The sequence below is a fragment of the Microtus oregoni genome, unplaced genomic scaffold (genome assembly GCF_018167655.1).
Source record: "Microtus oregoni isolate MIOR12 unplaced genomic scaffold, Mior012 000015F_ref0000493, whole genome shotgun sequence".
Classification (NCBI taxonomy): domain Eukaryota; kingdom Metazoa; phylum Chordata; class Mammalia; order Rodentia; family Cricetidae; genus Microtus; species Microtus oregoni.
In genome coordinates this window covers 29,808,731-29,833,288 of record NW_024543074.1, presented here as the reverse complement: position 1 = coordinate 29,833,288, position 24,558 = coordinate 29,808,731, and the positions used below count along the sequence as shown (strand labels likewise).

The following is a 24,558-nucleotide window of genomic DNA, read 5'->3' as shown; positions in this document are numbered from 1 at the left end:
GAACAAGGCTGCGTTTGAGAGTGTGAAGGAAGGAGTGAAGACAGTGTGGAGAAGGTGTGCTGTGATCATCCGGAGAGACAGAAGACACTTTTGTTTACACCATTGTCACTGCGTCAGATACCTAAACTGACATCTTCTGGGAATGCAAAGAGAGTGGGAACCAAGATCCTAGAGGAAGATGCCACATGCTTCTTAGAATTTAGTCTCAAGGGGTAAAAGAATATAAAAGATGGAACTGAACAGTTTAGCGAGCAGGGATTGAAAAATAAGTGTATGTGAGAGCTGTCTATCAAGCAAGAAGCACATTTTCAAACTTGACGCAAATTCTGAAGCAGGCCACTAAGAAAAACCTCAGTTCCTACAAGAAGAAATGGCGGGGCACAGTCTGACTGAGTGTAATGACAAAGTATTAATGCTAAAAAGATCCCAGTGGCTTGACTGTTGAGCGAGTGTGTGTGCTGAGTTCTTGTTACTCTTCACTCTTGTCGTGTGTTTGTGTGGGATTCGATGAGAGACGCTGTCAGGAAGTATTGTGTAGCTTCTTGACTGTGTGTGTGTGTGTGTGTGTGTGTGTGTGTGTGTGTGTGTGATGTGCACCACACACACACACACATATAGGACGGGATGGGCTGGAGAGACAGCTCAGCACTTGAGAGCACTGGTTGCTCTTCAGAGGACACAGGTTCAATTCCCAGCACCCACATGGCGGCTCAGAATTGTCTGTAAGTTCAGTTTCAGGAGATCTGAGACTCTCACACAGTCATACATACAGACAAAGCATCAAGGCACATAAAATAAAAAATAATTTTTTAAAAAAGAAAGAGTTGAGTCATGTTAAGAAACGCTTATAGATCTAGTTTTATTAGTCAACAAAAATTTATGGCAGAGCTAGGCATTTTATGTAGCAGGAAAGACAAAAGATATTTTATGAACGTTGTGGGCCTATGTGCTGTCAAGTGAGCTGTTCTGTGTTTCATTCACAGTAAAAAGAGCTTTTTTTAAAAGCATAGCAGTAAAGTGAACCGAAACCAAAGGGAAATGTATAAAAATACTCTGCATTGAACTAGCAGGTAAAACTGTGAACTGACCGAGTATTCTGTAAACTAGCAGGAGTACCCGAGCCCCACCTGAATGAAGCTGTAGCATCATTAACAAAGATCCAGTTGACCCATGATTAGCGTAACCAGAGCAGTGCCCTTGGGGGTATTGAAGGGACTGGAAAACTGGAAAGATCCATCTTTATGTCTGAATCACAAGGCCTGGATAATTGGAGACAGAGTCTGTTACATTTAAGGCCTAGGTGATTCCCATTCTCTGACTGAATTTAGCTCTGTAGTCTCGAGGAGTTCCCTTGCTTCTCCCATTTGGTTGTGTTTTTTTTTTCTTTTTTTTTTTAATTAAAAATTTCCACCTCCTCCCATTTCCCTCCCCCTCCCCCCACTCCCCCTCGGATGTCAAGATTGCTTGACTGGAGGATAACTTTGGTCCCTCATGACAGATCCTAGATACCACCCATCACTGGGCCAATCCGGATGTACTTCCATGGCAGGTGCCGTGCAGTGCCGCCTAGTGTGACAGGCACCTATACCCTTCCCTCCTGCGTGAGGGGTGAGTCCCTTAGGAAAAGAATTGCTGTGCTTCAGAAGTGACTCTTGAAACTGAAACTGGGAATGTGAATGTGAGTCTCCTGTATCAGGAGAACTAAAGGCAAGATGTGCAGGGAGTCAAAATACCTGTCACCGAGTATTTTGGTCCCAACAATAAGAGACAGTGTAACAACAAATATATGCCTTTTCTAAGAAAAATGTCTCAATATGGCCAAATAATAAACATTTGAGGATGGGCAGATAGCTCAGTCTATAGCATTCAAAAAGGAAATACCCATTACAAGTACAATTCGAAGCAAAAACATGGAAAAAAGAGGGGCAGGATCTTTGGCTCAGTGTTTAAGAGCACTGGCTACTCTGCTCTTCCAGTGGTCCTGAATTCGATTTCTAACAACCACACATTGGCTCACAACCTTCGCTAATGGATCTGATGCCCTCTTCTGGTGTGCAGGCATACATGAAGACAAAGCACTCATATACATTGTAAAACACATAAGTGTCTATGAAGTATGAAAAAAGAGCATCATTTTATATCAGAAAAGGAGTCTGATAAATAGAGGAGCTGTCTCTAGCCTCTGGGGTATGGAAGGGCACAGGAGGAGAGACTTATTGAGCTGACAAAGCATGAGATGGCGGGGAACCCTTCTGGTGACACTGTCAGACTTTTATGTCATTGGAGAGGCAAACAGTGATAAACATGAAGGAAGTTAAGAAGTGGGAAGAGTATAGGGTTGGTGGAGTAAAACTGACTTCCCAGAAGAACTATTTGAAAGGTATAAGCATCTCTGGCTTGCTTATGTATTTTCAGCAATACCTCATTATAGCCAAAGAGAAATAAATGCTAGGAATACATACTGTCATTTATAATTTCGGGATGTCATAATCATCTGCAGTTCAGCCTTTTGGGTGTGGGCATCCTTTGTTGGCCCACTACAGTTGACCGCACTCACCAGTGGTTCAGTTCTCTTTAGAGCTGAGAAATGTTCCACAATGTGCATCCCCTGGTTTGCTCACTTACCCCCTGGAGGACATTTAGTACCCTGGTTTGGGCAGCTAAGTCAATTGCACGCGTGTGAAGCTTTCCTTTCACCTCGCGTTGCTCCCTCTCAGTGTTGGGGCGGTTATGAGAAGTTATCGTTTGCCTTCCTTCCAGCAGTGGGGGAGTTCCAGTTTTTCCAAATCTTTATCAGCTTTGGGTATTGCCAATTAAGTTGTAGCCTTTGATAGGTCTGCTGTAGTTTCTAACTGTGTATGTGCATATGTTTGTGCGTTCACAAGGTCCTGTTCCCCTGAGCTGTATTCCCAGACGTCTGCTGCAGTGTCTCGTGCTTGTCCACTGAGCTGCTCCAGTATATCTTTAATGTGCTTATTTGGGATTTATAGCCTTGAAGTAGAGGGTTTTTTTGTTTTTTGGGTGTTTTGTTTTGTTGGCAGGGGGAGGTATTTTATTTTCTTATTGTCAATTTGGAGAACTACTTGTTCTTTGTATTTAATACATCCTTTATTATCTGTAGGTTTTTTCTTCTGATATGATCTATTTTGAGTTATTCTATGTAGAAAATGGAGTGTGGTATTGTGTTTATCTTTTTTTCTTCCTTTTTTATATGCTTCTTGGTTTACCACTCTTGATTGAGGTTATTTCTCCAACAGCCTTTGTATCTTTGTTGAAGTCATCAAAGGTCTTGTTTAGGACTATTCTTTTGATCTAAATATCTAGCTTATCAGTATCACATTGGCTTGCCTAGTGGTAGCCTTGCAATAGATTTTGAAATCAGATAACATCTATCTCCCATTATCGTTCTTTAAAAAGAGCAGCATTGGCCCTATAGGTCCCTTAAGGCAGAACTGATAGTGATATTGAGCTCTCCAGTCTGTGAACATAGCTTGCCTTTCTGTGACATAGGAGTTCTTTGATATTTCTTATCAGTGTTTGTTTTAGTATACACATAGTGTTCATGTTTTATTGGATTAACAGCTAAGCATAACAAATACCTTAGTAAACTAAGACATTGTGTGTTTTGTGTATTTTTAAATGAAACTTCTTTATTACTATAGGATTTCAAGTTCATGTATGCTGACAGTTTGACTTTTTAGTGTGTGTGTGTGTGTGTGTGTACTGTGTATATAATTGTGAAAGCACCTGTGAAAATCAGAGGCCAGCCAGCAAAATCCTAGCAAAATTCTTCACAAACCTCAAAAGAACAATACTCAATTTCATATGGAAAAACAAAAAACCTAGGATAGCCAAAACAATCCTGTGCAATAAAGGAACTTCTGGAGGCATCACAGTCCCTGACTTCAAACTCTATTACAGAGCTACAGTACTGAAAACAGCCTGGTATTGGCATTAAAAACAAACAGGAGGACCAATGAAACCGAATCAAACACCCAGATAACAATCAACAAATCTACGAACACCTGATTTTTGAAAAAGAAGCAAAAAATATAAAATGGAAAAAAGAAAGCATATTCAACAAATGGTGCTGGCATAACTGGATATCAACATGTAGAAGAATAAAAATGGATCCATATCTATCACCATGCACAAACCCAAGTCCAAATGGATCAAAGACCTCAACATAAAGCCAACCACACTGAACCTCATAGAAGAAAGAGTGGGAAGTACACTTGAACACATTGGCACAGGAGATTACTTCCTAAGTGTAACCCCAGTAGCACAGACACTGAGAGAAACAATAAATGGGACCTCCTGAAACTGAGACGCTTCTGTAAAGCAAAGGCCATGGCCAACAAGACAAAAAACAGCAGCCTACAGAATGGGAAAAGATCTGCACCAAGCCCTCAGACAGAGGGCTGATCTCCAAAACTCAAGAAATTGGTCATCAAAAGAACAAATAATCCAATAAAAAAAAAAATGGGGTACAGACTTAAATAGAGAACTCTCAACTGAGGAATCTACAATGGTTGAAAGACACTAAAGGAAATGCTCACCATCCTTAGTCGTCAGAGAAATGCAAATCAAAACAACTCTGAGATTCTATCTTCCACCAGTAAGAATGGCCAAGATCAAAAACACTGATGACAACTTATGCTGGAGAGGTTGTGGGGTAAAGGGAACACTCCTCCATTGCTGGTGGGAATGCAAGCTGGTACAGCCCCTTTGGATATCAGTATGGCAATTTCTCAGAAAATTAGGAAACAACCTTCCTCAAGACCCCAGCAATGCTACTTTTAGGTATACACCCAAAGAATGCTCAATTGTACCACAAAGACATGTGTTCAATTATGTTCATAGCAGCATTATTTGTCATAGCCAGAACTTGGAAACAACCTCAACTGAAGAATGGATAAGGAAAATGTGGTATATTTACACAATAGAGTACAATAGCAGGAAAAAACAATGACATCTTGAAATTTGCCGGCAAATGGATGGATCTAGAAAACATCATATTGAGTGAGGTAATCCAGACCCAGAAAGACAAATATCATATATACTCACTCATAAATGTCTTTTAGACATAAAGCAAAGAAAAACCAGCCTACAATTCACAATCCTAGAGAACCTAGACAACAGTGAGAACCCTAGGAGAGACATACATGGAAGGAAGGAAGGAAGAAAGGAAGGAAGGAAGGAAGGAAGGAAGGAAGAAAGGAAGCCAGAGGCTGTCAGTGGAAATTCCATTCTTCTACTTCTCGGGTCATCGGGCTAGCACAGCAATTGGTTTTACCCCCTGAGCCGTCTAACCAGCCTTATATTGACTTTTTTTTTTTTAATCTTTTAAAACTGATTTACTCTGGGTGGGTATTTTGTTTTGTTTTTGAAGTTTTCTTGAGGTTTTGTACTAGACAGTCATCTCCCCTCAAGCACTGATCTCTTTCACGCCTTTAACTTTTATTCTTTTTTGCTTTTCCACATTAAAAGGAAGTAGTGAGAACAGATATCCTTGCCTTCTTCATGGTCTTAGATGTATAACATTTAAAAGATGATAGGAGCTGTAGGGGTTTTAGGTCAAAAAGTCCATTATGGAATGGAATTCCCTTGTATTCTAGTTTGCTAAATCAATCTTCCTTCCTTCCTTCCTTCCTTCCTTCCTTCCTTCCTTTATTTTCTCTTTAAAATCATGAATGTTCTGCCCCCAATGTTTTTTCTATATCTGTTCAGTTATAAAGTAGTCTTTCTCTCCCTCCCTCCCTCCTTCTTTCCCTCCCTCTTTCTTTCTCTTTCTTTGTTTTTCAAGACAGGATTTCTTTGAGTAATGCTTGTTAGTTGTCCTTGGACTAGCTCTGTAGATTAGGCTGGCCTCGAACTCACAGAGATTCACTTACCTCTGCCTTGCGAGTGCTGGGACTAAAGGTGTGTGCCACCACCACCCATCAGTGGTTTTTCTTTTTCAATCTTTTAACTCAGTGAATTAGAGTAAGGATAAACACCACTTGCCTTATTTGACTTATTTTATTTATTGCTGGATGTTATTGCTATCACTTCGTTAAGAATTTTTGTGCCTGGGCGGTGGTGGCACTGCCTTTAATCCCAGCACTTGAGAGGCAGAGACAGGCAGATCTCTGTGAGTTCAAGGCCAGCTTGATGCACAGAGTTCCAGGACTGGCTCCAAAACTACAGTGAAACCGCGTGGTGGGGGGCGGGGATTTTGTGTGTTTATTTATGAGATAAATGATTTCTATTATACTTTTTCTTCCAGGTTTAGCATTTGGCTAAAGTAAGCCTTGCCTCTTAGAGTAGGGTAGGAACCATTTCTCCCTCTTCATTTCCTGAAGAATGTAAAAGTTGATGTTATGTCAATCTTAAATATTTCATAAAATTCACTTTTTCATGGGAAGGATTTTAATTATACAGTCAGTTTCTTTAATAGTTATAATAGGGCCCTTTGGGTTACTGGGGTTTGTTTGTTTGTTTTTGTTTTTTAAGTAAGGCCCCCCACCCTGTGTTATTTTCTGTTCTTTTCATTTCTTCTCTTGGGGTTTCATTTGCTCTTCCTACAGTGGGGTCTGAGATTGTTGATTTTAACATTCCCATTGCTGAGCGTGCGGTTTGTCAGTGATACTAAGTGCCTTCTCCTGTGGTTTTTGGAAGGCACTGTGGAAAATGCTACGCTTGCTGCATCTGAGCTGGCACACATCTCCTATTAGAAGACTAGTTTGATTTTTGAACTAAATGTCCTTCATCATAAATGTCACCGTCTGAATACATTTATAGGTTTCCGGGCTTTGCGCACTGTCATAGTGCTTCTCCTGGCACTTCAAGGGGTGGAGGGGTCAGTGACACGGAACCCAGGTGAGGGGACAGTGTCCTAGAGTTGGAAGGCTCTTGGAGTTCTCAGGCCTGTTCCCTCTTTGTACTGTCCTGACCCCCCTCAAGTCTTTTTCTTTCTCCCAGACAGAGTCTTTTGAAGTAGTTTTAGAAGAGAGAAACCAGGGGTGAAAATTAATTCAAGGTCAGAGACAGTGGAACAGATGAGTCTGGGTGGAAGAGAGTTCGTTGTTGCTATTGGAGGGATGAGTGTCCGTCATGGTGGGTACTATTGTGGAGGGCTTCAGTTCCCGACAATGGTAGGGTTGTGTATATATCTGGGGGGTAGCTTTTACGGATACACTAGGAAGCTATTTTATTTGGTTAGTTTTTTTGTATGCATTTTGGTGGGGGTTTTTTTATTCCTTATATCCCCCCCCCCCCCGCTTTTTCTCTCTTTTTTTTTTTTTTGACGGTCCTAAACTGTTTATTGGGTATGAATTGTACAAACATTACGTATATTATCGGTAACGGTGGAGCTGCAGAGTGTTGTGCCTTCTCCAGGCTGCACGGCGAGAGCCACTAGTGTGGTGGAACTTGTGGCCCTTTCCAAGGCCACGGCTCTTGCGGCCTGCAGATGTCAGCCCACACATCTCTCTCTGCTTGTGGACCGGTTTGGTGATCCATTGGGTGTCAGGGTTTCTTCTGATAGCTTTATGGAATGGATCGATGAGGATAACCTCAAAAAATTTGTATGTGGAATCTTCGCCAACCCAGTAAGAATTCAGGACTCTCAGAGCCCCACAGTGGCGTCCAGCTCTCTCCTCAGCAACAGACTGAAGGCTTCGGGCAAACTTTAGCAGGTTCACACCATGATGGACAGGCTTGCGGTAGGCGAATCCTGTACGTGACGTAACCTTGCTTGGCCTTGTAGCCCAGCCTCCGCACTTTGTCGGGCCGGGTGGGGCTGGGAGCCCGGTGCTGCGCGGACAGCTGGCGGTACTGCCAGCAGCGGACCCTCAGCAGGAAGCGCATCACGTCTGACTGCTTCTTCCGCCACAGCTCCTGGATGTACTTGTACGCGCCCATCTTGGCTCACCTGATGGCCGCCGTCAGAGGAAAGGAAGAAGCCTTTCTCCCACAATCTCTTTTGTCTTCTCTTCTTTTTTGTACTGATTGTTGAATTCTTGAGTTTAGGGCTCTCAAGCATGCTAGACAAACACAGTTCCACTGAGCTACACCCCTTACCCAGTGTTCTAGTTTCTTTAATGTGGTGGGGGGGAATACCCATTCTCAAGAAAAACTTTTTAAAACTTGGTATCATGGTGTTATGTAGAAATTGCTCAGACCAGGAGAGCTCAAGGGTTCTGAAGGTTCATACATTGAGTGAGCCTAGCCTGTTGATGCACACCTTTAATCCTAGCAGGAAAGCAGAAACAGGCAGATCTCTGTGAGTTTGAGGCTAACCTGATCTACATAGGGCATTCCAGGACAGCCAAAGCAATGTAGAAAGACACTGTCTCAAAAACAAAACAAAACAGTAGATTAGCAGGCTTGGTGAACCATGCTTCTCTTCTGTTGGTCTTGTAAGTCATCTTCCTTTGTCATAGACTTACTCACATTTTTCCATGACCCTGTCTTCCTTCTTCTAGACTTTTAAAACATTAGAGATCTAAGTAGAAGTAGAAAGGAAACACTCGGAAAAGCATGACTTCATAGGCGAAGAGACAGCAAGGAGCAATGGTCACTAGACAGGTGGTACAAGCTAGACCTAGAACAAAGATCAGAGGTCCACCATCTCTCCAGTACCAGCATGGTACACAACACTAGATTTCTTCCAGTGGTTTTTTTTTTTTATTAAAGCCCAATGGCCTGTCAAGGCTGGTAATGCCCAGAATAAAAGCCACACGTCTTAGATCTCAAGCAGTGGTTTCTAGTGGGGAGCCAATGGCAGTACTATGTGTCTGGTCCAGTCTATGCCTCTAGGAAGAAGTAGTGAGGAACCTGAGGGAGGGTGTTGAAAAGCTTTCCTATAGGGGATAGAAATGCATTGAATAAGCAGAGCTTCACAGAGATACCTGCGTCATTGTGGAGCTAAGGAGAACACATGGAAGGAGAGGCCACATGGGAACAGACACTGAATCCTAATGTGAATGTTGCGTGTAGCAGCCAGGGTGAAGGCTAACATTGCTGTTAGATGATAGTAAGAATTAATTATTGGGCCAGGCATGATGGTTCACACATGTGTAGTTCTGGTACCTAAGAGGTGACTACAAGAGAATCACAAGTTCAGGACCAGCTTAGTAACTGCCTCTACAGTTAAAACAAAAGCAACAAACACAGAGTAATGGGAGTGAGGTATAGAGAATTATGGGAATGTAGGATAGAAGAAATCATTTTTAAAGTTCTATAGTGCACTAGGGTGACCATGGTTGACTATTAATGGTAGATTACAGAATAGCTAATAGACAAGATTTTGAATGTTTCCAATATAAAGCAATGGTAGCTGTCTTGAGTTGATGGATATACCCGTCACCCCAGTCATATGTTATATACGTACATTGAAATGTCACATTGTATCTCATATATATGTACATTTGTGTGTGTGTGTGTGTGTGTGTGTGTGTGTGTGTGTGTGTATAACCTATTTTAAAAAATAGTCCTGAGCCAAGCGGACTCACCTTTAATCCCAGAACTTGGGAGACAGAGGCAGATAGATCTCTGTGAATTCAAGGCCAGCCTGGTTGACATAGAGAATTTCGAGAACTAAAACTACTTCAAAAGATTCAGTCTGTGGGGAAAGAAAAAGACTTGAGGGAGGCCAGGACAGTAACATATTCTTTCTGTAACTTAGTTAAAATATAGAACATATGGACAGATTTGTTTTGTGTATTGGGTACCTGGTGACATCTACCCAGGGGAACAGTGAGCAATAAAGTAGCTTCCTATCCCAGGACCTGTGACCCACACTGCCCCTAAAGCAGTGCGAGTGTTCAGCTCAATGAAGAACACAACAGCTGGGTACAGTTCAGTTGTTGAGTGCTTGTCTGAATGCTTTAATCATTAAATCACTTTGAAATATTAAAACTGGATAATTGTTAAACTATACTAGGTCACATTCTCTGGGGTAACAAGGACTCAGACAGGAAAACACCTCTTTCTGGGTGATGTCATGATAGGATTAGGATGCCGTCGTGTATTCCTTTGTTATATTTGGGATCTGTTAGACAGCCTCTCGTCACCATTACAAGTACTCAAGAAAAACGGTGTAAGGGAGAAATGATTCATTTTAGCTCACATTTCAGTGGCCTCTCTCTGTGATTGGCCGATCCTGCTGTTGTAGGCCAGAGGTGAAGCCACATCATGGCAGGGAGCATAGGGGCAAAGCAGAGAGAGAAGCAGCTAGGGACCAGGCGTTTCTCTCCAGGGAGTACATCCAGGCACCCACTTTTCCCAACCAGGCCCTACTTCCCAATGTTGTCATATTATGAGTCTGTCAGAGGATTAATCCATTGACAAGATTAGAACCCAGAGGACCTAGTCACTTCTCCAAGGCCAGTCGGGTGGCAACTGAAACCCAACACATGAGCCTTCAGCGACCTTCCCAGATTCAGGCTGTAACAGGTACAGGTGTATATGATGGCACATGCCTATAATCCCAGCACTTAGAAGGTCAGAAGTCTAGGGGTATCCTTCATTACATAGCAAGTTCACATAACAAGTTCAAGGTCAGCCAGGGTTATATGAGACCATGTCTCAGAACAACAAAAACCAGGTATAATTTGACTTGAGACCGTGGTTAAGCCTCATATAAACTGTTCTCACTAGCAGTGGGTATTCTTGACACCCAGAAAGGTGTTTTCCTGTCTGAGTCCTTGTTACTCCAGAGAATGTGACCACAGTGGGAGACAGGTTAACTTAAATAGGTTTAGGACTATGTGTGATGAGGCTGTGGCAGTCGGCTTTTACTTGAGAGGACAATTACTAATATTTTATAATCTATTATTGCAACCTTTTTATATGAAACATTATAAAATCAGGCAAATGGTCACTTTTTGTTTGTTTTATTCTGTTTTATAGATCGTGAGGACCAGTCAATTCTTTGCACGTAAGTAAATGTTGAATATTCAGAATTGATTCTGATTATTTTTGTAAGTCGAGAATTGCCTTTTTGTTTTGGGGGAGGGAGTTGAACATGGGTGTGATTTAAAGGTTGCACTTATTCTCAGGCTAAGAGTATACGGGATACTCACATCTGCTGTTACTGCTTGGCTGCCAAACAAGACTTCTCGCATTCCATAAGTTAGCTCTGTGCAATTTACCTCTTTAGTTTGTATGTCTAAGTATAGGCTGGCCGGAGAGCTCAGCAGGATGTTCTTTTTACTCACTAATATTTATCAATCATCTCGTGCCACTGGGTAGAACAGTACTCAGGGCAGGTGATGATTTACTGTGCACACTGGAAAGATGGTTTTGGCTGTAGCGTGGACCTTGGGCTGGAGGAGATCAGTAAGGCATCTATGGTAACAGAGGCAAGGAGATGGTCGTTAACCTACAAAGAAGCAGTTAAGTTTAAGTGCTGTTCAGTTTAGGAGCCAGGTTTACTGGAACTTGGTTTATGTGCTCAAGAAAATAAGTAGACATGTTGATAGAATTGAAATAGGCTGTCTTCCTCCATGAGACTGGGAAGGGAGCACACTCGACTGGGAGACACCAAGCTTGGTTTAGGCCACATTGCTGGCGGGTGTCTATGCTCATCCATTAGTGTGGAAGTGCACTCAGGAGAGAGACCTGTGCTGAAAAGACAGAACTGGGAGACTACAGCATGGATGGCGGAAGCTGCGTGCTGTATATGGATGCCCCGGGACAGCCAGCGCTCAGGAGATAAATAGAGGAAGAAAAGCTGCAAAGTCCAGAATGACCTAAGGGATGGTGGCATTGCCAGGTGACAGGGGCCTTTCCAGAAAGGGGGCGAGCTTAGTGCTCTGCTGCTTTCTGATACTGAGAGAGCTGAGCAGAAACCATAGAAGATGGAGGATGTTAAAATGGCCTGAGTGATGGGGAGGGAAGGGCCTAGAGAGAAGGAAGGAAGGGAAGGAGCTGAGAGAAAAAGAAACGAGAGAAAAACAAACAAGCAGAAAACTAAGATGCACTGTTTCTCAGATCAAAAATGTGAACGGAATAATAGCTAACAGTGAGAGATCAGCAGAGGATTTTTATCTCATTGGTGCTTCTAATGTGGCCAAGATGAGATGCAGCTGAAGGAGAGGGTGTTATCAAGAGTAGCAGAAGGAAGGAGAAGTTGGTAGGACCAGAAGTCACAGCTCTCCTATGGTGGTGTCCACAGTCCCAATGAAGGCCCATGGGGAGGGAACTGGGAATTAAGAACACTATCCTATGTTGCTCTCCCCGCCTCCTTTTTTGTTTTTGTTTTTCGAGACAGCCCCGGCTGCCTTTGTAGACCAGGCTGGCCTCAACTCAGAGATCTGCCTCCCTCTGCCTTTTTGGGGGGTGGTGGGATGGGGAGGAAGGAATAGAAAGTTTGATGTTTAGTATGTGGTGAAGAGAGAGCTGTGAGAGAAGGAGAGAGAGTCTGCTTTGTTGTATGAACTCTCTTGTAGCATCAGTTAGCCTCGAGGAGCTACATAAAGAACTCTTTCTGAAGCCTCGTGACGCAGCAGCATGGTCAGTCCTGTGAGATGATTGCAGTTGCTTGCATCCTCACAGTGCAAACCTGACCACCTGAGTTTGATCCCTGGAACTCACATAAAGGTAGAAAGATGGAGCAAGAGAACCAACGACATGAACTGTCCTTGTCCTCCACACATGCCCCTTGGCCCACACACCCATACAGTTAACCCACACAAATCATAAATAAAATAAAAATAATAATTTAAAGAGCTTGGTGCAGTTGCATGGTCCTGCAAGCTTCCCAGCAACTGTTGGAGGTCTTACTTGGGGTTTACTCCTGCCTCCGTAGCCAACTGCTGGACTGGGTGCCATGGCTTCTCTCTAGTGTCCTCTCATGTTGGCTTTAATGGGACAGCTGTATTCCAAAAGCAGCCAGAGGTACACGCTCAGATTTCTGCTGTGTCCCTCTCCAAGCCAAACACAACCATGGCCTGAGTCCACCTGGGAACCACTACAGAGTGAAGTCTGAAGCAATGAACCATCGCTGTGGTCCACACTCCTAGGATGCTGGCATAAAAACATCTAGCCAGGAAGAGGTGGCAAACTCAGTTTCCTCTTACATTGAATTGTTTGGAATTCAGATGACTTTACTTTCTTTCCTATTACTGGGTGTTGTATCCTAAGAGGTCTGTTGCTGTCAGCAGAATGAAAGGCTGGAGGCCTCTGATCTTTGCTTGCCTAAATGGCCATCACAGCTATTAGCACTTGTAATTAGATGGCGGCATCATTTAGAGTGGGCTTATCATCAGTCAGAGACTTGGGCTCATAACCTAGTCTCCTGGCAGCTGAGTTGTCTCTGCTTGGCTCAAGTAGCAGCCATTAAGAACAATGTTTGCTTTCTTTCCTATTCCTTTTTCATTTTAAAGTTCATTAAAAATTCATTATAAAGAACTAAAAAAATTTCACACAGTAAAATTAACCAAACCCAAGGTCTGTCCATCTCCTCAGTGAGCTTCTGTACAGTTAGCTCAGCCACTCTGAAGCTGTGGAGAGTCACATGCATTTCACAGTTTCTCTATCAAATATATTTATATGCACTTTATCCAAAAGTGAAAAATCTGGGACAGGGTTGAAACTAGAGAAACAAACTAACTTTATATTCTCTTTCATGATTCAGGTGGTAAGAGCGGAACCCAGTCTTTTTCAAATTGTTATTTTCTCTCAATGTTTTACTGCTAATATTCCCAGACCTAGAGCAAAGTTGAAAGAACTATAGTGAACACCCACATACATTCCAGCCAGACTCTGCCATCTATTATACTATAGTTGGTTTATCGTATTTGTCTGTCTGTTCTTCCTCTATATACCATCAATCCATCTTTCTGTTTATGTTGGAAAGAGAGTGGTCTGAGGCTTGCATATTTACTGAAAGGGTCAGATAAATAGGGAAAAAAGAGAAACCTTGTTTACACGTAAAATAATGGTCAGTGATGATAAATTGTTTTTTGTCAGCTCGACACCTAGACATATCTGGGAAGAGAGCCTAGCCTGCCTTTTTATCACTACCATTTATTTGTTTACTTATTTGGGGGGTGTTTAGTGTGTACATGCAGTAGACTATGTGTGGTGAGCAGAGGACGACTGGAGGGAACTGTTCTGTCTCCCTGTGGGTCCAGGCACTGGAACTCTGGTCCTCAGGCTTGGCATCTAGTACCAGTTGAGCCATCTCTGCAGCCCAGGAAGAGGGAGTCTTAATTGAGAAATGCCAGTAGGCAAGTCTATGGGGTATTGTATTAATTAGTGATTGCTGTGGGAGGAGCCAGCTCACTGTGGCTGGTGTCTCCTGAGGAGCAAGTCAGTAAGCACTGTTCCTTTGTGCACCCTGCTTCAGCTCCTGCCTTCAGGTCCCTGCCCTTGCCTGAGTTTCTGCCCAGACGTCCCTCTGTGATGGAGTGTTACTTAGGAGTTTAACATGAAATAAGCCCTCTTCTTCCCAAGTTGAATTTGGTCAGTGTTTTAGCACAGCAATAGAAACCTGCAGGAGCTGTCTGAAAGAGCATACCCTTAAAAAAAAAAAAAAACCTTGTTTTATATATACACACATATATGCATTGGTATCTTGGTATTGTGCTGGCATGTATGCCTCTTTGAGGGTGTTGGATCTCCTGGAGCTGGAGTTACAGACAGCTGTGAGCTGCCATGTCGGTGCAGGAAATTGAACTCAGGTTCTCTGGAAAAGCAACCAGTGCTCTGAACCACTGAGTCATCTCTGCAGCCCCCTGAAAGATCATATTCTAACCTTAACTGTAAGCGTGTGGAGGAGGTCAGGGCTCCAGTTGGAAGCCTGAGGATTACTGCAGCTTTTCCCTGGGAGAGGCTCAAGGGCAACTGACGCACAGAGGCCCTGCCGAAGGTTAGGCAGCATTTATTTTGATGGCTGCCGGTTGTTTAGCTATGTAGTTTAAAGTAGTTTTCTCTTATTTAGTAAGCCATATTTCCCTTCATGTAGTGATTATTTCTCCCTGTTTTGGTATATAGACAGTATTATTTAAGGTCCAATGTTTTCACTCTTTCTTTTGGAGCAAAGTCCGTGTAATGGTCCACACATCCTAAGTGTAGTTTGGCTGAGTCATTCAGACCCCATCAGGACACAGAAGACAGTGCTGTCACCCCAGAAAGGTCCTTCCCTGTCCTAGTACATGTTCACCACGGCCTTTTGTTTGTTTTTAGACACCACAATTGTGATATTTAATAGCTTTCATATTTATATTATAAGTAACATTGTAAACCAAAAAACAGGTTTAATAGTGTGTGTTCCTTAGTGCTTTTGAAAATTCTAGTAAAGAAAAAAGGAAGAAAAAAAAAAAGAAAATCCAAGTAAAGTATTCCAAAAGTGTGTTCACATCTTCCTTACATTGGTTCATAGCCAAGCTAAAGTTTTCTATATGCAAATAACTAGTCAATTTTATGAGGAAGTTATTTGTGTTCATTATTTAGTAATTATTTTATACTAAGTACCGAAAACGGGAGCAATATGGGTTTTGTTTATGTAAGTGATAGTTTACATAGGGCTCAAGAGGTAGCTCAGTGTTAAGAGCTCTGGCCCCTCTTCTAGAGACTTGGGTTGGCTTCCCAGCATCCACATGGCTGTTTTGCAGCCCTCTTCTGGGTTCCCGGACAAGCATGCGTGTGGTACGCAGGCATGCATGCAGGCAAAGCACCCATATATGTATGTACATAGCTTGATAGTTTATCTTTAACTGTTACCTTTGTAGTCAGTTTCTAATTTGCATTTCCTGCAAAGGCTGAACTTCCAGCTTATACCCCGAACCTTTTCTGCCCACGCTCCCCGGGTGCTCTCTGAAGACTGCCCTGTAGTGTGAGCCTGCAGACCCACTGCTGCTCATTGTGAGGACACACCAGGCACATCTTTGATCTTCAGATTCCACCACTGAACTGAAAGTCACCTCCTGGTGACTCTTCATGGTGTTAGTATTAAGACCGATAAAGCAGTTACTCCTAGTCCTGTCTTTAGAGAACACTGACCTTTATGACTCTGACTTTAGATAAGCTGATTGCCCCAAATTTCTTTTCCTTGCAAATATATTTTAGTAGAGTGTAATGATTGTCTCTAGTCAAGATGTGGCATTTATGGTTTGGGTTGGTTTTTGTAAAGCAGTTATCTGCCATATACAAATATCCAGAGTTGAGTCCTGTATTGAGTGCAGTTGGTTGTTGTTAAGAGTGGCATTCTTTAAAGTTTCGAGATAAACAAATGGATAGAATTGATTAAGCGTGAGCTGACGATGTAGCTCACTTGGTTGAGTACTTACCCAGAATGCACAATGCTCTGGTTTTGATACCCAGCACCACATAAACCAGGACACACCTCTAATCTGAGTAGTGTAGATGTAGGTTCAAAAAAGTTCCCAATAGTTTTAAGTTTTTTTCAGTGTGTGTGGGTATGCCTGTGTGTGTGCCTATGCACCACTTGTGTGCCTAGTGCCCATGGAGATCTGAAGATGGCATCCAATACCCTGGAACTGGAGTTTTAGACAGTTGTGAGCCACCATGTAGGTGCTGGGAATTGAACCCCTGTCCTCTGGAAGAGCAGTAGTAAGTGGTCTTTCCCAGGAGCCATCTCTCTAGCCCTCCTTGGAAGCACGATTAATAACAACTCAGAGAAATTTGGGTTCAGCCTGAAAATCCAAAAAGCAAAGCAGCCATCCACTGGCTCTTACCTCAACCTCAGTCCAAAATAGCGATCCTGCCTCTAGGAATCCCAGAATGAGACTGTGTCTGAGCTGTCTCCTCCCATTTTATAATCCTCTCTAGTTCTGGGATTAAAGGAGTTCACCACTACCGACTGGTTTCTGTGGCAAGCTAGTGTGGCTACTGGGATTAAAGGTGTGTGTTATTAGTGTCTGGCCTTGTAGGCCCTGAATTCACATGATATACAGATAGATATACATGCAAGCAAAACTTATACATAAAGTAAAAATAATCTTTAAAAGAAAGAAGAAATTGTACTTGAGTAAAATCCAAATAATTTACCATGAACTCCCAGAGTTCCTGGCATTTCCTGAGTCTACTTGATCGGCACAGGCTGCCCTTTTCTGCCTTCATCTTTAGCCAGCAGGTCCCAGAACACACCAAGTTCTTCTCTGCTGGCCGTCTTTGCACGTGTCTGTCCATCTGTCCGAATACTTTCCCGTCTTGGAGAAGCTGTCTCCCTGAATGGCGTCTAGAGAAGGCTGACCCTTCTCCTCAGACTTCTCCTTTCAGTGTCTGTCTTCTTTCCTTCAGAAAATTCAGCATGGTTTGAAGTAATTCCTTTCCTTGTGCGTTCCCGCCCCTAAACTGGAGCCTGGAGCTCCACAGGGACGCCACCTTGTTCACTGCTGTCATCTCTAGCACTTGGAAGAATGACTGGCCCTCAGAAGTTGATTCATAAGTGTTTGTGAATGGCTAAATGAAAGTATAAAAAGTCATTATAGACCAGTAGTAGCCAGATGGCTAATATGGTGGTTGAATGATATTAATGACAGGAACACTGAAACAAAACGAGCAGGGCCTTCCTTCACTCATTTACTCCACGGCATCCTGAGGCCGGATCTGCGGCTAGATGCTGGACTGAGGAAGGCAAATAAACCTCCCCTTTGCTGGTTTTGAGTGAAAGAATTACCTGAGAGATAAAAATGACTATTTTCCTTTAAAGTCATGTTATGCTGATGCTATTCCTCTCGGAAGTCTGGCTGCTTTGGGTGGGGTGGGCAGCTGGGGTTTCGGGAAAGTGCAGCAAGTAGAGCGAAACAAAATTATTTGAAGTGTATCTATGAAATGAACTTCAGAGAATATTTTTCTTTTATCTTTTTGTTTTTCCAAAGAATGGTGCTAACGGTTGCTAGTGGTATTTCAGAAATCTCTGTGTTGTGGTGTGGACCACGAATAGACAATATATATGAGAAATAAGTAGGTGGGGGAAGATTATATCTGATATCGCTGGAGACTCTAGATACAGGGATGTGAGCCAAGTCATCTGTCAGGGGGGATTATATTATCTCAAACTATATTTTTTTTTAGGTTGAACAAAGATTCTGTTATAAAATCTGAAACTTTCCAAAGGTTGGAGGCAAATATAGATTTAATAATACAAATTACATAAAATGAGAGGTAAAGGATGTAATATTCTCTATAGTGGGCAGAAACCTTATTGAAAGTCTGGTAGTTTGAGTACCTAAGACTCAGAACCTCATAAGAGAAGACAAAGAGGTAGTCATTGTATTAGTCAGGATTCTCTGGAGGAACAGAACTCTGGGGGGGGGGTGTGTGTGCGTGTGTGTGTGTGTGTGTGTGTGTGTGTGTGTGTGTAGGATTTATTAGAATGGCTTACAGGCTGTGGTCTGGCCAGTCCAACAATGACTGTCTCCCAATGGAAAGCCAAGAATCCAGTAGTTGTTCACTCCAGCAGACTGGGTGTCTCAGTGGGTCTTCCGTGTGTGCTGGAGACCTGAAGAAGTGGGTTCTAACACCAGTGAAGGGAGGCTTCAGCAGCAGGGTGGATGAACTTGCCAGGGAGAGTGAGGGCAGGGGGACAAAAGACAAAAGTTTTCCTTCCATGTCCTTTTTGTGGGCTGCCATGAGAAGGTGTAGCCAGACTTTGGGTGTGTTCCTGACTGCAGATGATCCAGACTTAGGGTTGGTCTCCCACTTCAAATGATATGATCGAGAAAATCCCCCACAAGTGTGCTCTGTAGTGGGAGCTGTGGGGCTGCATTCTGCCACCCAGCTCCCGCCACCGGCTAGCTTATGCCCCGAAATAATTACACGGACACTGTATTCTTTTAAACACTGCTTGGCCCATTTCTATCTAGCCTCTTCTAGGCTAATTCTCACATATTCATTTAGCCCATCTCTAATCATCTGTGTTGCACCCCAAGGTGCGCTTACCGGGAAGATTCTAGCCTACGTCCATCCTGGGTAGGAGCTGAATCGCCTCTGCCCAGGAGAGCGGAGCATGGCGTCTCTGTCTGAGGCGTCTTTCCTCACTTCCTCTTCCTCCCAGCATTCTGTTCTGTTTACTCCACCCACCTATGTTCTAAGCTATGAGCCCAAGCAGTTTGTTTATTACTTAACCAATGAAATCAGCAGATTGATATATGACACTCCCATATCACTTCCCCTTTTTCTGTTTAAACAAAAAAAAGGAAGGCTTTAACTTTAACATAGCAAAATTACATATAACAAAACAGTTATCAAGCAAGAATTACAGTTACAATATTTATATCTATTTTATCTTTTATCATAACAATGGAAAACTATAACTATTACTATCTATCTATTCTTCAACTCCATCAAAGACTACAGAAGAATACAATATTACCTAAGCAGCCGGGCGGTGGTGGCGCACGCCTGTAATCCCAGCACTTGGGAGGCAGTGACAGGCGGATCTCTGTGAGTTCGAGGCCAGCCTGGTCTACCAAGGGAGTTCCAGGACAGGCTCCAAAGCTACAGAGAAACCCTGTCTCGAAAAACCAAAAAAAAAAAAAAATATTACCTAAGCAAACAAAAAGTAAGCAATTTTCAAAACTCTAGAAATGACAGAGATATCTCGCTGCCTGTACAGTCACCCAAAGTTCCTCTGTACCATTGGGGCGTCCATCTTCGGCCTACAGGCCCATAGTTTCCAGCAGACATTTCCATGAAGCAGGAAAATTCAAAGTCAGTTCAGTCACTATCTGTTGTGTCCTGCAGAATGTCTTGCAGACTCCTTCATAAATCAGGAACCCCGAAAGATCATCTCACCTTTAGGCAAGTTCAGTAGTCCTCTCTCTGCGGGTTCTGTTTCCAGTTTATGCAATAGTCCAGGCAAGAGCAGTTTCTTGCCCAAATGGCTATCAAACTCCATAAGGATCCTCTTCAATGCCCATCTTCCTCTTGAAGTAGATTGGTGCTGCCAGGAGCAGAGTGTCTCATTGTCATGAAAAACCCTAAATTATTAAAACATTAAATGCCATATTCTGCAGTCTTTGAAAGATATGAAGAATGTCTATCTAACTGAAATGTATCTCTATATATCTAGAAAATCTAACTAACATGTCTACAAACTTGACTATTATGATTATCTATTAACAACCTATATACATTACATTTTTAAATGAACTACACAATCACAATACCTTAATAAAGATCAGAAATACATATACATATAACAAAATTGACCTTAAATCTCTATCAATAAAGCAAAATCTATACTAATACAAATTATTCATATCTATATCATATCCCCCTTTAAATGTAAAAGAACATATTTGAGAACATGGGTGCAGTTTTTTCTCTCAAAACTGCTTCCTGCTGAATGGGGGCGTCGTTAATTAGGTCTTTCATGGTATAACCTGTGTGCTAGTTTCATCTCAGTTGGCAGTTGAGCAAATCAATTTTCTGAAGATGTTCACTGCAACCCTTTAGGAGGGCGTGGTCCATCATACCATATCGGAATAGAAGAAATGAACAAGGTCTCATCCTCTGTGAAAACAAAATAAGAAACTCCTTTCCAAAGCATCATGTCCTTAGATCCAAATTTCAACATCAAGGCATTTTCAAAATATCTATTTTGGATTAGTTCAGCAGCATTTATGAACAAATATCTTTTAGCACCTGTTGCTCTTTCCTCAGCATGCAAACAATTCAAAAAGAGCATAATAGCATACAGTATCAAAATTCTCTGTTTATTTTCCATCTTTGTACGGCTTTATTTTAACTCTATTTTGTTTATTTTTACTTTTAACTTTTTGCTTTTTGAGACAGATTCTCTGTATCTTTGACCTGGAATAACTCTATAGACCAGGCTGTCCTTGAACTCTCAGAGATCCGCCTGTCTCTGCCTCCCAGGCATTGGGATTAAAGGCGTGTGCTACCACACCTTGAAGTCACAGAGGTCAATCTCCCTCTGCCTCCCGAGTGTTGGGATTAAAGGTGTGTACTACCACATACAACAACTCTCTTCCTTTTTCTTTTTTTATTGTTTTTACTTTAAGAACTTCAACTTTTAGCCTGCATATATTTTTAACACGCTGTAAATCATTTAAACATTTTCTTTGTCTTTGACGCTCTCTTTACTGTATCTCTCTCTGTTTTTCTGACCATATGAGTCTCTAATTTACCAAGCAATATTGGTAGGACTAAAGCTGTTGCTTTGGCGGCTGGATCCAGCCCGTTCCTTAGCTTTCCAGCCTCAGGGCTGAGGTACAGGCTGTAGCCACATTTACTGCCACAACTCTATGGCATTTCAAGGTCCCTGCCAGCAAGCGACCTTCAGCAGCCTGTGCTTGCAAACCGCACGAACCGCCTGCGTAAAAAAGTCAGAGTTTGCCCTGGCAGGACAGCCCAGAAAGCCGGCATTTTTAAACGGCACAGCTTTTTTCCTGCTACGGCTGAAAACTGAAAAGCATGCGTTCAGCTTTTCGTCAACACCATTTAAGTGTTTCGTGGCAGGACCTCTTAATGAGCTGCAGGGTTTTGCAGCTAAAGCTGAGTCAGGAAGCCTCTCTTAGATGAGGCGCTTGCTTGCCTCTAGCAAGCAGAGTAGACCCGAGAAATTGTCACTATCAAGAAAACATGCTTTACTCTTTCCCAAGCTTTCTCAGGCTTTCAGTGGATTCAGTTGTCCACACATCTGGGCGCCATTTGTAGTAATAAGAGCGGCGGGGCTGCGTCCCCAGCACCCCAGCCGCCCACATGGCTTATGCCCCGAAATAACAACACACAAACTGTATTCATTTAAACACTGCTTGGCCCTTTAGCTCTAGCCCTTACTGGCTAATTCTGATATCCCGATCAACCCATCTCTAATAATCTGTGAGCACCAGTCTTACCGGGAAAGATTCTAGCCTACGTCCATCCTGGGTCGGAGCTTCATCGTGTGTGTCTGGCCTGGTGAGGGGAGCATGGTGTCTCTGTGAGGCGTCTGCTCCCGAGAGGAGAGCTGTCGAGTCTGAGCTCACTTCCTCTTCCTCCCAGCATTCTGTTCTGTTTACTCCTCCCACCTATGTTTTAAGCTATGAGCCCAAGCAGTTTGTTTATTACTTAGCCAATGAAATCAACAGATTGATATATGACACTCCCACATCAGCAGTTCATACAATGAAATGTCTTTCTGTACACACACGATGAAGCTCCGACCCAGGATGGACGTAGGCTAGAATCTTTCCCGGTAAGACCGGTGCTCACTGATTATTAGAGATGGGTTGATCGGGATATCAGAATTAGCCAGTAAGGGCTAGGGCTAAAGGGCCAAGCAATGTTTAAATGAATACAGTTTGGGTGTTGTTATTTCGGGGCATAAGCCATGTGGGCGGCTGGGGTGCTGGGGACGCAGCCCCGCCACTCTTATTACTACAGTGCTCAAGCTGCTCGGGTTTTAGTTGATTCCAGATGCATGGAGTCAGGTTGACAACCAAGTTCAGCATCACAGGCAGCAAGTCAGAAAGTGGTTTGTTTCCGGAACTAGGAGGGAGCAGATCCATTGCCTCCATTTTTCAGAGTTAGAGTACGGAAGCTCAGTGATTATTTCCCACTCCAGTCCTACAGCTGGACAATAAGATCCCTTTGCTCAGCCCTCCTGTGCTTGAGGCCGAGGTTAACCAGCTGCAGAGAACTGGAGAGACAGTGCAACTGGTAAGCCTGCTGGAAACTTGAGGCGTGGGCTGTTCCAATAATACAGGTTCAAATACAGGTTCCAAGCAGAGGAGTCAGGATTTGCTGGGAGAGTTGGTGGCAGTGTAAAGCACTTAGAGACTGCACTTGAGTGCAGGCGAACTGAGTTTAAAATTTTAGTTAGAGATTAGATGTCTTGTTATAATTCAAATAAGTTATATATATAACCTTGTATACATAATATATAAAGGTATATTTCATATAGTGCTTTATATAATCATATGTATTTATATATTATTGCTCAATTTTCTGAAGACCTGAACTATTCTGAGCAGAAGGATGAGAATCTGGGTGTTCCTAAGCACCCCAGAGGGCTATCTATACTTCAAGCTTAGTCCAGAATGCAAAGTGTACTGTGTGAGGTTATGTGGGTTCAGACACAAACCAGCCATGAACTCATGCAGTCAGGAGCCCTGTGTGAGGCCACTACCCTTGGGAAGGCTTTCTCGAGGCATGTGCAGTGCAGCACTGGTTCTGACCTGGGAGACTCTCAGTGCTTTGGAGTTGAGCACCAGAGACAAGCAAACATCCCAGAGCCTCCAGTTCCTTCACGTTGCTCTCTACGAAGGCGTGTTTGGTGGTTTCTCTATCAGTGCTAGGGGATGTTTCTAATGCAGTGGCTTTTGCTTTGTTTTTTGTCTTCCACGATCATGATCATTCTAATAAATTTCTCTTTGCTTATGGAAGCTCTTACCCCCAGGAGCAGGAAAAATGTGTTTTGGAATTTTCCTTTGTTTTCTCATGAGCACTCCCAGTGAATATTTATTTGGGCTAATTTAATACCTTGTTTTGCTTTTTGAGACAGGGTTTCTCTGTGTAGTCCTAGCTGTCCTGGAACTCACTTTGTAAACTGGGCTGGCCTCAAACTCAGAGACCCACCTGCCTCTGCCTTCCTAGTATTGGAATTGATTAATGGCATAGGCCACCACCCCTGGCTTAATACCCTTTCCTAAAAATATAATCATTTTTAACAGTTTCAGTCAGGTTTGGTGATTAATCTTTTAATCCCACCACTTGGGAGGCAGAGGCAGAAGGATCACTGTAATTTCAAAAGAGTAGTTTACATTGTATGTTGCAGGCCAGCTAGTCTTGGCTACAGTAGGAGACTCTGTTTCAAAAACCATGAAAACAAACACAAATAAAAACAGGCTTGTGAAAAAAAAAAAAACAGGCTTGTGTGTGCCTATTGAAGTAGTAGGAAAGATGAAAGACAAGTGCAAAAGTAAATCTTTTTTTGCAACCCAGATCTCATTGTCCAGTCTGTATTTTACAATAAAGATTACAATTTTTCAAGATGGTTCAGTGATGGTGGTGTTGATAGCGAGGTTAGATCTAAGAATAAGGAGTTGATCATTTAAAAACACAGAAAAACAGTAGTAATACTTTCTTTTCTATTATTGCTGTTGCCTGTGAGTTTTCTCCTGCTTTCTCTCACTCTTTTTTTTCTTTCCCTAATTCTTACTCTGTTCGGTTTCATTTTATCTATTGTAATTTTGGAAAACATGTGCTCAGCTCTCTTTTTAAAGTAGCTGATGTTGATATTTCTTTCAGGGGTGAATCGGGTGCCGGGAAGACAGAGAACACAAAGAAAGTCATTCAGTACCTTGCCCATGTTGCTTCTTCACACAAAGGAAGAAAGGACCATAATATTCCTGTAAGTCTTTGCTCTGTTGTTTTTTATCTGCATTCTGCTCTTTTATAATATCAGATGCAAACCAGGAAAGCGCGGCTGCTGCATCCACTGCTCTGGCTAGCAGCCCCCTGGCCACACACCCAGGACCCTCGCTTCTTCCAGTCGGGAGGAGCTGGGCACAGTACAAGGAAATTAACTAGGCTTTCTCACAAGGGAATTATGGCTGTGGCTTGAGGCCCAGTTTCTGGCAGAGATCGGTGTGA

General features: G+C 42.7%; 1 protein-coding gene and 1 pseudogene across 4 annotated transcripts in view; one reads left to right on the top strand and one right to left on the bottom strand.

Moving 5' to 3' along the window:
- Nucleotides 1–24,558, top strand: part of Myh10 (myosin heavy chain 10) — a 134,907-nt gene that overhangs the window by 30,659 nt on the left and 79,690 nt on the right. For all 4 annotated transcript variants that reach the window (XM_041664023.1, XM_041664021.1, XM_041664022.1 and 1 more), the window contains exons 4-5: nt 10,897–10,924; nt 24,214–24,316. In XM_041664023.1, coding sequence (XP_041519957.1) covers nt 10,897–10,924; nt 24,214–24,316 — 131 coding nt within the window. The remainder of the gene's footprint in view (nt 1–10,896; nt 10,925–24,213; nt 24,317–24,558) is intronic.
- On the bottom strand, nt 7,338–7,944 carry LOC121456161 (annotated as a pseudogene).